We start from the raw sequence: 20,061 nt of genomic DNA, 5'->3' as shown, positions 1-20,061 counted from the left end.
AATTATAGCAATTCTAAATATTAGAATTTAGCTCTAAGCTTGCTTTTATTAAGAAATGAAAGATTTTATAATAGTTTATTTCTTTAAAAAATCCTTATTTATATTTAAGCAATATATACAATTATACTGAAAATAATTATTACAATTTTGGATTCAGGATTACTTAGTGAAATTGGAAAGATAAGAGGAAATTCAAATTTATTAATAATTTGATAAAGTTAATGTTGATATTCATCTCATATTGATTATCTACATTTAAATTAATTAACTATTAATTTCTAACTATAATTGAAATTAATTAACTATTAATTTCAATAACCCATAAAGAGATTCTGAAATATGTAACAAATACAGTTTTTAATCATAAACTTTTAAGACATTTTCCCCAGAATTAATTAATTAATTTACTATATAGAAATATGTATCATATTTTCACGTAGTAGAAAAGGAATCATAATGTAAACACAATATTATTAGAGTCAGAATCAGAAACAAATTTTTCTTCTACGATGAATTCGTGACTGAAACAGACAATAACAAGTAAATCAAATGTTATTCACAAATAACATATGCAATCACTGGCCACAACGCAATTATGAAGCTCTCCTTTGTGATGCTGTATACAAATCAAAATAAATACATCATGTTCCTTCGAAGAAAGATGTCCTTGATTTTCTTAGATATCTTTTATACAGATTAAAACTGACTTCATTGATCATGTGTCCCTATGCTGAGAGTTGGGAAGGTAGCGATTAAAATCATCGCGACACTTTTATTTACTGCCGTGCTAGATGTCTAATCTTTGAAGCACAATTATCATTTCTTCCAAGCGCATTCAGCCAGTGTGGTTTCCTTTCTTTGTGAAGCACTCCTCGTCGATAGAATGTTATATTTCACCCCCCTGTGTTTCAATGTCTGAAATCATTTTCTGCATTAAAAAGTCGTTGTAATTCGCGGGACTTTATAGATGAGATATGTACAGCCTTTATAAAAATATTTTTTATAAATTTAATAAAGGTTTTTCTTGGAGGAAAAAATATAATGAAATTATCAGATTTTGTTAAACCATCATCTCGATTTATCAGTTAGGTTTTCTAATTTCAGAATAATAGAACAAGAAAATTATAAAGTTGAAAATTTATTTAAAGCTGTAATTATTTAGGTACTGAATTCTTTGAAAAACTAAACCTTGGGATAACTCTCATTATAGAAATTTTGTAATGAGCCACATTAACATAGTTACAATAATTTAACATTTTTTTGTCAGTTTCGAAATATTTTTTATAAAGAAATTGAAATTATTTAGGAATGTTTAATATATATGATTGTTATATCTTATATCAATTCGAAATGCGGTCTGTTTTAAATATTCTTTCGCTTCTTGAAATACGCCAATTATATTGTCTCAATGGAATATCTGACGAGATGATAATCTTAACTCAGTTTTTACATAATATATTAATTTTTAAAGAATATTTTTGCTGATAAAGTGGAGTTACCCTGAATGACATGAGGAAATTTTTAGATATTTTAAAAATGAAAAACATTGACTTCTGCAAAAATAGTTGGGAAAACAGTTTTTCTCTTTGTTTTTAAATAAAAATCATAAAACTATTTTAAATGTTAATCATAAAACTAATTTAAATGTTATTAAATTTTAAAGTAGAATTTGGAAGCATAGGATTACCCAAAAATCTTCGTCAAATTAAGAATAATTTTTATAAAAATCTATTACTCTAGATCTGCTAACATAAGGCATGCAATCTCATTAAATTATGTGGAAAAATAATTTAATGAAATGCAGATCATTTATATAAGCATATATGTAAAATATGCACATGCAGAATATGAGAGAACATCTTATATAAGGAGGAAAAAGAAATTTTTTATGCCCATAAAAATGAAAAAGAAAAGTATTTATAATTGTCAGAAGATGAGAGATGTACTACGTACAGCAACTGGCATGATAGAACCTACATTTAGACGTGAACATTTTGAAAGTTTTGCCTGTCTTGTGAAAATCCTTTTACTTGCTGAAAATTATATTTTTAAGTAAGAAAAAAAATATTTCGTAAAAACAAGCATTATGTAATTATAATGCATCTTTAAATATGTTGAACATATATGCTCATAATAAAGTTTTCACCATAAGTATCGAAGTTTATTTGTGAAACTGCCGAAGACGTGAAAGTAAATCTAGAATCCTAAAAGGCTAAGAATATAAAATAGAATAAAAATACAGAATACTAAAAGAAGACTTTGGGTTAAATTTTACTTTCTTAATTAAGTTTAATTTGTTAAAAAAATAAAATATGAAGCCGAACACAAATCTGATATAATTTTTTTTATCAAAATAATTTATTATATTTTATCTGTTTCATTCTTTTCGATTTTTTAAATTACTATTTTTATTCTGTAATTAAAATTTATCAGGTATTAGAAATCTCCTCGTTTTATCGTATTTTTAAAATCGCATTATTCTGATTTTAAGTGGCTTTTTTTTTTCAATTTTGAAAACAAAGACTTTGAGATTTTCATATTATTTGAATAAATAAATAAAAAGTAACTATAGCTTTATTAAAAAACAAACTGAAAAACAATTATAGTTTAAATTTAATTTCGGGAAAACTTTAAACTTTTAACGAGAAGGGTAACTGTAACTTTATATTCTGCGAGTTAAATGAATAAAGAAAAGAAATGAAACAGTCATCTTAAGATATCTGGACGATCCTATGCATCATACTTTTTTTTCTTCTTGTGGGAGAAGGGGTGAAGATATTACGCCTCATTTCTATCTACCCTCGACTTAGAAGAGCTAAGCTCGACAGCATTTCCTAATCGGTGTGCTGTTAATTAACCGAGTTCAATTAAAATTGCCGGAAACCACGACCGGAGAAGGCCACGACATCCGTTTCTCAGGCCCATCATCTTCACTTGACCCCGACTCAGTACTGGGCAGCGGAAGGAGGCGCCCCTCCCCCGCCGTCCACTTCGTCGAGCCACGACGCAGGGCTCGGTGGGAATTCGGGGAAAGCGAGATTTCGACCGCCGCCGCTCAAGTCCGTGGGCTGGGGCACCCCCAGTAGTCGGGGCGGCGGCAGGCCGGAAAGGTGTCCGTTCTGGGGGTGGTGGTAATCAGAGTAGTAGGAAGGTGGGTAAGGACTGTGACTGCCAGCCAGGTAGGGAGGCGTTCCAGGCCCAGGGTAAGCATGACCCCCGGGACCCAGGTAGCCATTGGGAGGCGGTGGCGAAGGGCGCATGGAAGAGTCCGTCTCGCCAAGCTGAGAGTTATTACCCATGGGAGTGCCGAACGTGTCTCGTAGATCGTCATCTGCAAAACAAAAAAGGAAGAGGTTTTTATGAAAATTATTTGTAATAATGAAGTAATTACAATTTTACATAATCAGGAATATACAATGGAAAAATAAAAGTTGAAAATTACATAATCAGTTGGACAACACAACAGTCGGCAAAAAAAAAAGAAAAAAAAAAAGAATAATTTTTTATAAGAAAATAAAAAACAATTATTAACTCGCATAAAAAAAATTATCCCTTTTTTCGAAATTCAGGTTTACATCTCAAACAGTTTCTTAGTTAATTTTAAATGACAGGATAAAAATATAAAAGAGTGTTGAAAGGGGAAAATAAAACGTAACTTTGATTCTGATTAATTATCTTTTTAAAGACAATAATGTGCGAGAAAAGATCTAATGATCTACAAATTTAGAATTCTACAGATATTATATATATATACAACAACAACAAACAAATGGAATCTTTTGATATAAAAATAATTAATGGGTATAAAGCTGAGCTAAAAAATTAAATTAGTTTTTAGGTTTTTGGTAAATCGAATTAATGAAATAATTACAATATTGCTAATGGAAGAAAAACACTACAAAGTGGAAATCTAAAGAATACTGTTTAGAGACCATTTGCGGAGGTGTGAGAAATGAGAATAAAAAGTAATATTAAAAAAAGGCTAGAAACCTATCTGCACGTGAATGGGACTGACGGCTTGTTTTCATGCCACAAAGGATTTGAAAAGGAAGCCTTACTCTCACTTTACGTACTTCCGCAAACTTTTGAAACCCCTCAAAAGCAGTAAAAATAGAACCAAATGGCACAAAAGAAACACTTGTTCCACCAAAAGCGAAGCCAGCGATGGGCCCGTTTTCTTTGTTATAACGGTGACTCGTTCCTTTTCGCTTCCGTATTCTTCCTGCTTTGTCAATAATTGTTATAATTCTAATCCATGGCTTATCAGTTGTTGATGGTATTATATAATAAAACTGGTATTTTATTTATGGGAATTCATTCTATTTGGTTGTAACTATGGATGTATATAATTTTTCCAATTGTTTCAAACATGAAAGAGTTCAGAATAAGATTGATTTAAAACAATATCTGTTAGGAAATTATAAGAAACCTGATTTGAAAGAATCCCAAATTCAGTAATATTAATAAATAGTTAAATACAGTTATATAATAATAATAATTTCCACATAAGTTAAGATTTAACTGTTTTCACGAAAAGATATAGAAAATAAACTATTTTTCCAGAGAAATTATTCTTATAAATAATTGGTTATGCACTGGATCTGAGTTCATTCATTTTTTTTCAAATCAAATTATACACGCTTAGGAAAATCAGAAAAATATTAAATGCTAATCAATTTTAGGCTGTTTCCTTGCGACTCTAATTTTACAGTTAGTAAAAGATTACCGAGTTCTTCAATTTTTATTTCGAAATACATATTGGGGCTATTTGGATGGACCATATATTACTGCTTTACATTTATAGATGAACAATTAATTTTCCTTTTCTTCCTTAATTGACAAGAATAAATAAACACACAAAAAGCAAACTATTAATTTTATTTTTGTTATCAAATGTGATTTCAAAACACCTCTTTTACAAGTTTTTTTTTATTTTATGTTTATAAAATATTGTTTATCTTCATTAGGGGTAAAGTCAAAGGTGTTTTAATGAAAAAAATACAGATGAAATTTATCTAAGAACTATAATTCTGAAAATATATATATATATATATATATATATATATATATATATATATATATATATATATATATATATATATATATATATATATATATATATATATATATATATTAGGTGGAATAAGTACGTATTTTCCAGAATTAAAAAAAAATCATGCACGGTTTTTTTTTGTATAATAATCTAATATATATATAATTTTTTTTAAAATTTTTTTACACAAAGTACTTTTAAAGTTTTGAAGAACTTAAATAATTTGGCATAAATATAATTATTTGCGGAGCTTATTTTTTCGACTGAATAAAGAAAAGCAAACATGTAATGTATGAAGTCGGATTCTTTTAGGGGTCAAAGACATGATCTAGTTTTATCTAGGGCATGAGTATTTGACAGATAATATTACAATTAACAAATCTTGTATACTATAGGTATTATCGAAATCCTTAACTCACCTCTGAAATCTTTATGTGACCGTAGGTCTATCTCTAGCGAGTCGTCACCGCCTCTTTCTATACTGCTGTCTGGGGAGGTAGGAGGCCCACTGCCTACAGCCTGTTTAAGGTGACCATTCCTGAAGTATTCCCCCCATCGACTCTTTCCGGCATCTTTCTTGAGCCTCTTCTCCTTGGCGCGCCTGTTCTGGAACCACACCTGGACAACTCGCATGTCCAGGCCCGTGTCTTGGCTCAGTTGCTCCCGGACGTGCCTGGCAGGTTTGGGACTGTTGTTGTATGCCGTCTTCAGGGTTTCTAATTGCTTGGCGGTGATGGTGGTTCGTGGCCGCTTCGTTGTCCCCTCTGTTCTGGAACAGGCAAAGTTGTTAACGACGTTCCAAAAGTCACTTAAAGGGGGGGAGGGGGCAGATCACTTTTGTAAAATTCAGAAAATAGAAATCAAATTCTGAATGATTTTTTTTTTCGATATGGTAACATTTAAAAGATTGACAAAATAGTTACTATTTCCACTTTTAATGGCTTGTTTTCTATTTTTCAAGTTTCTGCGGAAAACTCTGAAACTTTAACAAATATTTAGATTTAAAAAAATTTAGAAATTAATATATATATCGATTAATGAAAAAATATGCAATATATTTTATGCGATAAAACTTTTTTAAAAACATACTTATATTAGTAAGAAAAAAAAAAGGGAGTCTTACTTTAAATTTATTATTTTCCCCCGCCTAATTTATAATTCATTATTACAGAGAATATGAAACCTTTAACTCCGTTTTCCTGAAATTCAATGCTATATGATATCATTATTTTGGGTTTGAAATTTTATTAAATTAATCTATTAACTGATAATTAAGATTTAAAAACATTAAGAAAGGGTATCGTCGTTAAGAAAATACAAATTTATTAAATTTCAAAATGGTAATTCATCAAAAGATAATATGCAAAATCGATTACGAAATTTCATTTGTACAAGCATGACATAAATCAAGTCAAATAAAAGCGTAAAAAATAGCCATAAAATACCATAGAATCGGTATTGTTATAATATTTCTTAACTTTCTTATTTCCAAAAAATAGTATTTGATAAATAAATAAAAGAATAGTTATTTTCAGCAATATTCTTTTATTGTGACATTCAAGAACGAATATTTGCATTGGTTTATTTAAATTATTAAAAATTAAAATAGTTTCGCAGCCAGTTTTATTATTTTGGTTTAACAACTGATTTTGCAGCAACTAATTTTTTTTATTTTATATTTTCCACTGTTCAGTTATTAACTCTAATCGCAAACATACATGTAACGAAAAATTTATTAAAGATAGGATGATTGAGACAAGAAAATAAAAATCAATTATGATGCATATTTTAACTCGACAGATCAGTCTATTTTCTAATCGTTTGTTTGTTTTGCAATCACAACCAAATGTGCTATTCCATTTTTTTTCAGCTTTGTATAAAAGTTTTTTTTTGAAATAATAAAATTGTTATATATTTAAAGGTTTTTATTTTTTAATTCCATTTCAAGATTGCGGCTTTGCAATGATTTAAATACTTGGTGAGTCGATAGACAGTTGGGCACAATAAAATATTTGGGTTATTTTAATAATACCGAAACATTTGAACGCATTTTTTATTCCTGATTAAGTCAGATATTTAATTGCTAGCTTTTTTGCAACATAATAAGAGTGATGAATCAATTAATTTTAACCTACCTGCTCACGTACCTGACTTTAAACTGACTGAAATCACGTACCTGAAATTTTAAACCGAATATTTTACAGTTTGAACGCTGCTTCTATCTCTCTTTTTTATTTGCACTGAATGTGCACACAAAAAAAGTGTTCAGTGGAGTATTTATTGAACTTAGAATAGGGATTATAGACTACAATCAATAAATGTTATAATCTCTGTTTTGTGCTATCGTTTATTTCTTAATATAGAAAATATTATGAAAAAATAAAAGATACATCTATGGAGGTGCTTAGTTCCAATGATGAAGGCCACTGTTTAAATTATCAGAGTAGTAGTGTGTTTTAAGATTTTGAAAAATTGATAACTGCAACAGCTTAAATATTTTTTTGGAAGGTGGTAATTATTTTTACCTATTATTCAAAGGATATGCAGAGAACACATTCTTATTATTAAAGGTAATATCAAAACTCTTCAACAATAATAATCAGAAACAACGTAATTAAAATTGATTTTAAAATGTCACCTTATCAGAAACCCTTACCGCGTGCTTTGGCGGCTTCGTAGTCCGCTTTGCAGACGAGTTTGTTGTCTTCCATGAGATAGAACTCATCGCCCGTATTCAGTTGTCGCTTGCAGAGGATGCATGCGAAGCAGTGCAGGTGGTACACGTTGTCTTGCGCCCGTCGAACCACCTGCGTTGGAGGAATGCCCTGCTCGCATCCAGCGCACTTCGTACCGAATCGCCTGTAAAGAAATTCAATCTTTACCATCCAAAAAAAAAAATTATTAATTATAATCTTAACTGTAAGAATATTGAGTTGTAAAAAAAATAAAATGCATTATAAATTTATGCACTGTTATATAACAATGTTTAAAAATGTATTTTTAGGTGTTATTAGGTAAAAATGTTTAAAAAACATACCATCATTACACAAACCCACCAGAATTCAAGAACTAGAACTTTAATATATCTATTAGTGTCCAAAGAGGTAGAAACGATATTCCTAATCTTAATTTAGTATTATAATTAAGATTTCGGAATTTTCTACAGAAAAAAAAATATATTTGATTTCAATCAAGATATATATTTAATCTATTAATTTATACTCAATATTTTAACTCTTCGGTCTCTATAAACCAGCGGGAGTGGTCTACCCCAAACTTTCTCGCATACTCTCTAATAAACTTGTCATGTCAGAGAACACCTTATATGGCACTGGAGTACATGGTTACGAAATATTAACTTTTGGAGTGGATTTAGAATTTTTATTTAATCTGTGTCATCCTTGGCGAGATGTTTTTGCTATTAATCCTTGGCATGAGGTTAAAAGTATCCGGAAATCGAATTTCTGTTTTAGACACATTTTTGTCAATCGATTAAAATAAAAATTTTACGAAAGACTGCACTTGTAGTCACAAAATTCCACATCTCTCTCTCTTTTTTTTTAAATTATTATTCAAGTCATTGCGTTTTTTAATTATCGCATTTACATGTTTCTGAAAGCACAGACCGACAAACAGACCGTCGTTGGTTTTATCTAAAACTTTGATTGATGTCGTCTACACTATAGATGTTAAATCTTTGAATCGAATCTTTCCAATCTCGCTCTTTTCGTTTTCTAATTATTGTGTTAACTTATATTCGAATTGCCAGACTTACTCTGAATAGAGTTTTCTCAAAATTAAATAGAAATCGGCAAATGTGTTGTAAAGACCTTATACCAAGTCTTCGAGTTATTCTTGTCACAGACAGACATGTTTTAAAAATGTGTTTTCAAGCTTAGAATGGTTGATTTAAAACATGAAATTCGTTAAAATCTCGAGTTCGACTTATTTTTGTCAATTGCTATACTTTCTGTATACTACGTACACAAAAAAGTAAAAAGTGAAAATTCGTAAACAGATGGCGTGCTATTGAAATCTAGACTACTGAAAGGATATGTAAATTTCGTTCAAAAATATTTGGAAACAGAAAGAAATTTTAGTGACGCTTCCATTAAAGTTTATGAAATTTATTTATTTTGTAAAATTGAAACGTACATTTTCATATACGGACAAGATGATTTTTTCTTTATAATTGCCATTTCTAACGAAATATATATATATATATATATATATATATATATATATATTAGATTTTTTTTTATTAAACCTCAAAGTTGATTTTTAAAATTTTTAATTAAATTTTATATCGTTCTTTGAGAATTATGAACAACTTATGACAAAAATTGTCCTTCGGCGGCTTTTAAGTACGACTATGAAATATCTATTAAACTCGATACTAATTAACATTAGCTTTCGGCGGTTTTTCAAAATCGTCTATCATTCTTCGAGAAACTACGAAGTTTCAAAAATTGTTTGGTGCTACTGATTTTTTAAAATTTTATTTAAAAAGAAACATCTATATCTTAAGATAATTTTATATTTGACATGTTATATAAATAATTTTTAAATTAAAATATAAAACATTTCTTCTAAAAATATGCGTTTATTTATGTGTTCATTGTTATTCAGTTGAGTGGTAATATAAACTAAATATTTTTCGCATATGACATTTACGACATGTACTTATCAACAGTTGATTTGATATACAATGACTGTAACCATTGTCCATTATCAAATATAGTGGACTGCCGTGTACCGAAATGAAAAACATTATGACTAGTAGTCATACTGTGGTGATAACAATTCATAAAATAAATAAAATAATTTTTATAGTCTTAAAATTTTTTTTAATTCAGAGAGACAAATGTGAAACTTGTGTTGTCATATGAACAGTGAAGTTGGAAGTTTTAACTACATAACATTTCTCCATAAATATATTCAGTTACATTTTAGGGATATGTATAAATTTATCTCATAAAGCATGTATTTTTTCCTATTACAAGAGCTACATTTCTTGTGTTGTATGGGAGTCTTTCAAAATGTGTATAAATTTTGTTCATAAAATTGGAATAAGATGAGTTTTAGTGAAAGTTTTAGGGCAAATAATTAAACAGCCAATTTTCATATTATCAAAGGATATGAATATTTATGAAACCTGAAACCATGCCGATATCAACAAGTTATTAAGAATATGTTTACAGTGTGGTGAAAAAAGCTGAAAAATTTCGGTAATTTAAAAATAAAATTTCCTTTCATTAGCTAACAATATTAAACAATATAGCCTTTTGTGTATTAAATTTAGTCAAATAAGTTACATGTAAAAGCATTTAATATAGACATAATAACAGCCAGTAAATATTGCATCTTCTTTTAAATTAAATAATCATATACTGAAAACACAGAATATCATTTCCCTAAAAATAATTAAAATGCAGAAACGTAATCATACGAAAGTATTCAAAAAACTTTACCAAAGGAAAAAAGGATCAACGGCGTGCTGATTAATTTCTTGTAAATTTGCGGTTTTTAATTTCTAATATTTTTTAGCTTTTGCATTTTTTTAAAAAACAGTTTCTGGTATATTTTTAAGTTTTCGGAATTCTGGATTTTTTTTATATATATATAGATAGATATATAGTAAGATTGTTTCATAGCATAATTTTCTGCAATAAAGAAAATGGCTTTTTTTCTAAAAAAAATGTTATAAAACTGATTATTTACAGTGAGAAACCCATTTCTAATATATTTTCGTGTACATCATTTTGTAATTACACTTTATAAAGTGTCTTACTGATTAGTTTTGAGTTGTTGACCATTTTTCATAAATATATAATCAAATTTGTTGCTTTATTTTTATTTTTAGAAAAATAAAAAATAAATATCTCATGGATTGGACACTTGAATCAATAGTGTAATGCTTTAAAATTACAAATTATATTAATTTAAAATCCTTTTACGTATATAATTTGAAAATTTTACTTAGATATTTTAATTTATTATTAAGACAAGGAAAGTTCTTTCCTAAATTTTATTAGCTCTTTTAAGAAATATTTTGCGTTTGAAATAGTTTTTATAGTAGTATTATAATTCAAGCTATAAAGAATATCATTTTTATTTAGAAAAATAGAGCAATATTTTTCGGGAGTTTCTTCACTACCAGTAGTGAGCCGAACCAAAATTTACGATTAATAAGACATATTACACATAAAAAAAATTAATAGTGTAGAATACTCTACTTTATAGAAAATATTGGAAATATAATGTTAGGTTACATGATAACAAAATTATTTCCACCACAAAGGAATAGGACTGTGAAAATTGATAAAGTCATAACTTATTTATTTTATGATTTTATCTTCCTCAAAAACAGAAAATTCTGACATCTTAGGAAGTAAGATCTTTTTTTTTTTTTTTTTTTTTTTAAATCCATAGCTTGAAAGTTAGGTCATTGATTTAAATTGTTGTAAGCGATATTGGGCAACTAAACATTGAGCAGCATGTTTTAGAGCATTTGATACTTGTTCTGGCCGCTAGATGGCAGTAAGATAGTTTCTTGTCGTTTCTAATCATCTGTTGGCAAGTTCTTCCTATCAATTACAACCATTTCATAAATAAATATTAATGAAATGAATATTTATTATAAAAAGATAAGTTTTAGTATGAGTCTAATCTCGATGATGATTTTTTTTTAAATTTACAACTGTATTCCATCTTTTTTTTATAATTTTTGAAACATTTTATCATATTTTAACAAAATATGTTTTGACGAGTTTGAAATGTTGAGTGTTGAATTAAGCACTTAAGATAATTTACTTAAGTTGTGTATATTTTTTATTAATTCATTTATAAAGAAACTATAATCAAAGAATTTATTACCAATTTTTATTAACCTCTGGTCATTTTAAAATATTCTTGTTTATTACTTTTCATTTTAAGACATATAAAAGTTGATCATATATAAAAAAGTATATGCATAACCAAAGATCAATATTAAAGAAGTTTCCTCCAAATTTTCATTTAATCGAATTATGCAATACAAATTGTTTGTCCAAAGTCTCATAAAACTACATTTGGAAACGCTGTATTTCACGGAAAAGAAAAGGTTAAATCCCTATTAAGAAGTTAATCAAAAGATAAACCATCTTTCATCAATTCTTTTTTTAAAACGTCAAATTAAATTCATGCACCCTTCAATTTTGCTCAGCTAATTTCAATTTTGCTAATCCTTATGCCCCCTTAAAAAAATAAATAATTCAAGGCTACTTCTATGAAATGAAACGATCATCTATAACTTCCATTCGTCCAAATTTACGCATCTCGGCTCACAAAAAAATTACTTTATGAAACTAAATTTAAATTTCATTATCTCTTGTAAGACAAAAAATGAAAATAGTAATTACTTTAGAAACAGTATGTTCTCATCAATATTTTGCAATTAGTTTTTCTGTAAGATTAGTTGCAAAGGAAAGGAAATAGTTCAATGAAGTTTGAGAAAGAGGGGAAAAAATATATTGAAGCCTCAAAAACAACCTAAATTAAGTTCGACTAAATTAATGCCTTATTTTAATTAGATTTTCTAAGCGTCGAATTGAATAAAGAGTTTTTGTTGATTTCTCTCTCCCTTTCTATTTTTGATTCTGGGATCTTGCTGAACAACATTAGAAAAGAGGAAGAGACATTTTTTTTCACTTAAAGAAGAATTTTAATTCAGATTATTTTACTTCTTTCTCAAATCCACCTTGCACTTTAATACACTGTTGAAAAAAACGCATTTCATTTGGCTTTCTTCCAAATTGTTGCTTTCAGAATCTTGATTATAATAGGAATTCCTATATTATGTATGCATTTTTGCTTTATTTAAATAAAAACACAGTAAAATTTAAAAATCGCCATTCATCGAACTTCTGATTAACGAAATTTTCAACAGAATGCTGCTTCTGAATGACATTTACAACTTGTTTATTATCCATGCTACGAAAGTAAAATCTGTAAATGAAATTTTTCGGACTAAATTTGGTTTTTCGTTGAACATTTTGATTTCTTTTAATTTTTAGGCTTTTTAAGGATTTTTCATTTGTCTAATCCCCTCTCCCCTCAAAAAAATTCTCTATCGACTATCATGAAAAATGGCAGCATGTGAAAATCATTGGAGCTATTGAAGAAAGTAAGAGCTGCCTAATTTTCTTCTAATGATAAGGACATTGTGATTGTTGCATATTATTCCATAGAGTATCACATATTGCTAAATTTGCGAAGTATAATGAAAAAATTACAGCGAGTGATGGAAATGATAATGATACTAAAAAAAAATTCACACGAAAACATGCTACCTATATTTGATATAATACAAAGGGGATAATAGTTTCTAGATTATGTTACAAATTATGTGTTTTACTCTTTACAAAAATATCGATATTTTTATGCTTTTTATAATAAAGAAAGATTCTAGGTACAGTTTAGGATTTTTGCAAACATTTGTAAAGTTTACGTTTATAGATAAGTTAGTTTTTTTCAGTTCTTGTTTTCCCTCGTTTTTATAATTTTACATACTAAATTTCTCGAATTTTCTTTACAATAAATGGTTAAGTAAAAGGATGAGACTTCGCAAAATAGAGACTCGATTATATCACTATATTTCAAGGGAAAACCTTAAAAATTTTAATCTTACATTTAAATTTTGCAATTATCCAAAAAATAAAAATGCTTTTACAATTTTCGGCACTTTGAACATGCATGTAAACATTACGCATGTAAAATTTTATGGCATATTGTTGAGAGTACGGATTTAGAAGAAAGTTTAAAAGAACTTAAAGTAGAAAAATTCTGAAATTTTTCATCCCTTAATTTAATTATTAAAAGGCTTTTGTGTAAAGCTGATATTGATTAAAAAATTTATAAAATTATTGAATGGGATCAATGATCTGTCATATAAAAAGAACAACATTTTCACCACATCAAAAAAAAAAAAAAAGATGAATTAGACACATTATTATTAAAAATGTTCTTTAAAATTACCTATTGAACATATATATTTTTAGAATTGATAAATTTTATAAATTAAATAACAAAAAAAACCCGATTTAAAATATATTAACAACAAATCAATGATTTGAAATATGCAATTATTTAATGCAACACTTTAAAAAAAATGTTTCGAGTTTTCCGCGAAACTCACGATAAATGCACTCACTTGAAGAAGTCGTCTTTGCAGAAGACCTGTCCATTTCTGGCAAAGCACTTGTCGGCGAGTTGGGCTTGGCAGTCGATGCACTTCAGGCATTTCCCGTGCCACGAGCGCTCCAGAACTTTCAGAATGAATCTGTCCAGGATAGGCTGTTCACAACCGGCGCACTTAGGAATAGTTGCTGAAAAAAAAATTCATTTCATTAATCACTGTTGATTCTTATAAAACAGTTCTTTAAAAAAAATGATAGTTTTTGACAGGATGAAAATAAACCTGCTTGAGTAATATCAAAAACAAAGTAAGTTTGGGTTAAAGCCAATACTATTGCACTTAAAGTATCTCATTCATTTCAGCATATAGCTTCTTAAAATTTAGCTCGTTTGTTATGAATTCTCTGGAATTTTTTATAAAATTTTTCGTCAAATAAATTTTTATTTTTATTTTACGGAAAAAACTGCATTATATAAGCTTTTAAAATTAGATGTCCAATTTACTTTGTTTTCATACTAATCTTCATTTCATGCATTCATATATTGATGTAGAATGTAACGACGAATGGATTCAAACTTTTGTTGCACTGTATTTTCCACCATTAGCAATAAATCAATTAATTAAATTTATATTGAAAGGAAATAATAAACAATCTCACAATTTCTTCTAATAAATAAGGTTATTCTAATGTAAGCTTTAATTAGCGTACAATTCACCAAGTAATTGTATCTAATAACTATGACCAACAAGACTAAGTTAGGTAATATTAAAATATCGTCCATTACAAACAAAAAAAAAGCTTATAAAATAAGTATTTTAATTATAAATAGCTGCAAGCTTTAATAAGAAATTATAGCTTTAAAAAATTTTCAAATCTGAAAAGCCCTATAAGTAGCGTATTCTCAATTATAAAAATCAAGTGTAAAAATCAATAAACGGATGAATAATCAAAATATCTGGATTATAATTTATTAAAGAAGCTAAAAATTAAAGTATTAAGCATAGAGTTTTTGATTTTGAGAATCTTAGAGTGCATTGTGCCACCAACATCACCAAAAGCGATGTCAACGCATCTCCCTCCTTCCACTCAAACACACACATTTAGTTCATGTAAGACTATTGTGGATTTCCTTATTCTAAGACAAGAATTTTATTCAATGAAAAAAATATTAAAATAATGTTTTAAAATTATGCAAGCTGAGAAATTAAAAAAACAAAAGTAATCAAAATGCTAAAACCTTTGGTGTGTAGGCAATGTGATTCGAATTTCTTGGTGCATTTTTTTTGTGTGTGTGGAAATATTTACTTTTTACATCCTGCCAAAATAAAAAATAAAAATAATAATAATAATAAAAAATTAAAGTAGATTTGAGTTTTTGATTCGAAGCATCGAAGCATGATAATGTTTCAGATTTGATTCAACTCTACTTATAAAATTTGCTCTAAACTATAAAGCAGCGGTAGGGTGGAATCCCTCACCCTAAAATATCCCTCCCCTTTAGTACCATCTAAAAGCTCATGAATTTAAATTCATAGACTGAAATAATAAAAAGTGTTGCTGAAAAATAATTTTTTTTTAAATTAAAGTAAAATTTTATTGAAATAAAATTAACATTGCCGTAAAGCTTATTTTGTATATTTTAAGCATTTAGCTATTATTCCGATCTAACCTGGCCATAATTACTAGGTTTTGACTATCTTCAGGAGTCAAAGGGTTAAGTAGCATAAACATGGTATTATTCAATAATACGTTTCAGAGTAAACGGGAAAGAAAAAAAATATTTCTAAAGAATTTTAGTTACAAATTTAATTAAAGACATTGCAAATTTTTTAATAATATGGAACTAAAATTGCTACAACGAAGCTGTCTATAATCAAATATTCACTTGCTGCAGTGCGTGATTAATAAAAAAGAAATGTCATTATAATTTTTATCAGAATATTGTTCTTTTTTGTAAATTTAAATTAAATAAGGTTTTCATGAATAAGAAATGTAAATAATGTTCTGTTGTTCCTATCAGACTTAAATACGCTATTGCTTTCGGTGAGAACTAGTATTTTTTACAGAAACTTTTCTCTAAATGAAATCAAAACTTTCTTTATAGGATACATATACGAAATTAATACTTAATCATTATTTTCTATTAATTGCATTCTGATTATTTGATATTTTGATAATTTTGTATTTTTCAACATTTCCCTTTGAGAAAATGGTTGGAATATTTTGAATAGATCCTTTTGATCCACTTAATATTTCGAAATTTATTCCATGCTGTTGAATGATAAATGTATGTAAAACATTTCAGTACCGAATTTATTTCGCATTATTAATTTATTATAAATTTCGCAAAATTTATTACAAAATCATATTTTTCACAATTTCGAAAATTTTCCTCTTTGAGTGAAAAACCACTTCAAACCACAACAGGTTATAAGAAAAAGCAGTATATTTAATTCCGATGTTTCAGATTAGAATGCATTTTATTAACTGATATTCTCGATGAAGAAGTATGTTCTATATTTAATGCAGGGGATGCTTCATAATAAAAAAATATTTTGCATAGTCAGAGAGACTGTCTAATTATCGAACTTTGGACAGCTAATAAGCCTGTAAAACACTTATTTGCTTTATTAAGCACTCGAGGCTTCTTAAGCTGTAAGTCGCGACCTCAAATAAGGCCAAGAAAACTCTGAAAGAATTCTTCAATATTCGTAAGCAGAGACATATTCTTGACTTATTTAACTTTACTTAACAATTGTAATTAACTGAATCTGCACCATCAATTTTTGCAGTATCATCAGAGACTTTCTGCAAATGCCACCCGGATCATAATATTTTTCTTCAAATAACTATATTAACATTTTGTCTTCTTGGCATTTTCTAAGATCAAAACCCGGTGAATTCCTACCACCTTTGCCCCCTCCCCACACACACATTACTAATTCCATTGAACATTGGTTTCTTGCAAATTTTTCCTCAATCCAAAAGCAGTTACCAATCAAGAAAATTTATAAACCTTAATTTAAACTGAATTTTTTTCTTCTAATTACAATACAAAAAATAAAAATAATTAAAAACTAGGCAGAGCTCCAATAAATCCTCTTAAATATTGATATTAACTCGAAATGATAGATGAAAATAATAATTAAGTTCGGCTTTTCTATTATTATTTAAAGTTTCATTGCTGCTCTTTCAGATAATAACAGAACTGCTATAATTGTAATGTTTTAATTTACAGTCTTTCCCAAGATAAGTTGTAAATTACTTAGCATAATATGTACAATACAGCAAGACAAAGATTTCTCGTCTAAGTGCAACATTTTTCTATTAAGAAAATGAATTTAAATTGTAAAAAACTCAAAATGAAGAATATAAACTCTTTTTAGAGTAAAAACAAGAGGCAATTTCCGCAACAATTATTTCTAAAGGATAAAATGAATAGCATTTAGGGTTATACTTTAATTCCAAGTTTTTTATATTTTATAAAAAATATCGATTTTTTTTAAAGTACATTTCGTGAAATGTGGACAAATATTTCATACTTTGTCTAGGCATGCTATATTCAGTCAACAATTTTACTTATTTATTACATTTTGACTTAAATCAAATTAGGTAAACTTCTACGTACTTCTAAATGAATAACATAGTCTAACGCATATATCATTAATATAAATTTCAAATGAAAATATTTCTTCTTATTTTTCCGGCACCTGCTAAGAAAAAAACCTGACTAAATATTTTAGAGAGATAATGCCAAACGCTCCATTTTAATTATAATTTCGTTTTTTCTATGCCTAAAAGGCATCGAATGAAACTTAAAAATTTTCAGGTGAAGAAAATAAAGCTATCCTCTAGTTTGAAACATTGTAGCATCATATTTTACATTTCATTCAATTAATTTGAATGCATCAACCATTGCATTCTGCGTGTAACGATTTTTATATCTCGTAATGTAAGGAAAGAATGCCTGCCTTTCTGTCTTATATCAACAATTTCAAATATTAGTCTCTCCACCGCCCCCTTTTTTTGAATGAACTAATGTGGTATCTTGTAATTTATAGATTGTATACCAGTCTAAAAATATTATGTTAAAACTTGTTTATTTTATTATTAGAGAAAGAACCTGTAAATGCGTTTAACCAACCGAATAATTTACTTTTATTTTTGTATTACTATTCGTTCAAATAATATTTTGTCAAGTCATGCGAGAAAAGTCTTCTACTTAATTTGCAAAACACGAGCTATTTTTGTTAAAGATATAAACCAAAATATATTAGAATGAAGCTTAAACTTAACGACTGTATTGTTTACAAAAATCTTCATAACTATAATTTTTTTACAAATACAGACTTATTTGAACTGTTAAATTATCGCACTATTTAAAAAAAATTAACAAACGATTTGAAAGGATTGGTTACATTTGAAATAATTCATCGTAATTGAAACTTTCTAGGCCAATAACAACCACAATCTACTTTATATAATGATTTGAATATAAAAAAACAATAAAATTTAAACAGTACACTTAAAAAAATTATAATTCCGAGTGGGTCTTCAGAATATTAGAACATTTGCATTTAAATTGATAGTTACAATTACACATAAAAGTGAAATATATGTTTAAAAAGCAATTATAAATATTTTCTTATTTTTTATAATAATTTCAAACGTCCATGAAAGATTTTTTCCAAACAATTCTTGTCAGATAAATTATTTTTTCTCAATTTAAAAAAACATATTTATAGTTATATGAATAAGAATAATATAAAAGGTTTATATACATGTATATTGAATGCAAAAAATAATACGAAAGGACACTGGAAATAAAGTTTTCTCTCTATTTCTCTAAAATTTCTCTCTACCAGACAAAAAATAATGCATTAGCAAAAATATTAGAAAATGACTAAATAAACCTTTTTCCTTAATTTTTTTAAAATTGAAAACATTCCTAAATTACACAACTTCTACAATAAATAAAACCATTACGATACTTTACATTTTTATTATATAATTTACCTTTATTTAAGAAATTTAGTGGGATATTTACATTTGCATAAATATTAAGGTAAAGATTTTATCATCTTTTCAAAGAAAAAATTCCTTTAAAATTAAAAAAATAATTTAATTTTAAATGATTTCTTTGCGTCCAGATTGTATTTAAGATAACATTTCAATAAAACAGAACAAAAAAAAAAAAAAACTATTTTTTTTTAGAATTTAGATCAATTCCCATTGCAGACAAATGGGTCTACTCGGTGAAATTAATAAATATTTATATCAAAAGCACTTTTCTCCCCAATTAATTGCACGCACTAAAAACACTAAAAAACAGATATTAATTTTCTATTATCATCAATTGTTTACATTTAAAAAAAAGCGGAAGTAATTTCAACGAAAAGCTTTTAAAATAAAAATGTTTAACAGCAACAGATTCTGAATTATTAAAAAAATGAATAAATAGACAAATATCAGTGACAAAAAAATGAACTATGCTTTATTTTTATAGAAAAACAATAAATATTTTAATCTAACTAAGATGACAATACAAGGATCTCATTAACATCACAATGAACATTGTGATGTTAATGAGATCCTTGTATTGTTAATGAGATCCACATTTTTCTCAAATAATAACAATTTTCGAAACGAGTTTAAATTGAAATATACTTCTTAAAATAAATGTTAGAAAACATTTTATAAAGAAAAAATATAAATTTTAGTAGAAATATTTTAAAATTACTTTTCATTAGATAGAATTTAAAATATTAACTGTTAAAATTTCGGGATTTGACACATTTAGATTGTAAATTTTCACCACAACAAATTTTGCAT

General features: G+C 27.4%; 1 protein-coding gene across 2 annotated transcripts in view; it reads right to left on the bottom strand.

The window, feature by feature from the left end:
* Positions 1-2,507: 2,507 nt before the first annotated feature.
* The window catches only part of LOC129968939 (LIM/homeobox protein Lhx3-like), a 130,016-nt gene continuing 112,462 nt past the window's right edge, over positions 2,508-20,061 (bottom strand). The window contains exons 2-5 of one of the 2 annotated variants that reach the window (XM_056083302.1): positions 14,244-14,418; positions 7,710-7,912; positions 5,473-5,817; positions 2,508-3,331 (exon numbers count right to left, since the gene is read on the bottom strand). In XM_056083302.1, coding sequence (XP_055939277.1) covers positions 2,946-3,331; positions 5,473-5,817; positions 7,710-7,912; positions 14,244-14,418 — 1,109 coding nt within the window. In that variant the 3' untranslated portion in view covers positions 2,508-2,945. The remainder of the gene's footprint in view (positions 3,332-5,472; positions 5,818-7,709; positions 7,913-14,243; positions 14,419-20,061) is intronic. The other variant, XM_056083301.1, reaches the window with a different exon arrangement.

The sequence above is a fragment of the Argiope bruennichi genome, chromosome 5 (genome assembly GCF_947563725.1).
Source record: "Argiope bruennichi chromosome 5, qqArgBrue1.1, whole genome shotgun sequence".
NCBI lineage: Eukaryota > Metazoa > Arthropoda > Arachnida > Araneae > Araneidae > Argiope > Argiope bruennichi.
The sequence above is the reverse complement of the archived record's forward strand: the minus strand, read 5'-3'. Positions and strand labels throughout refer to the sequence as shown.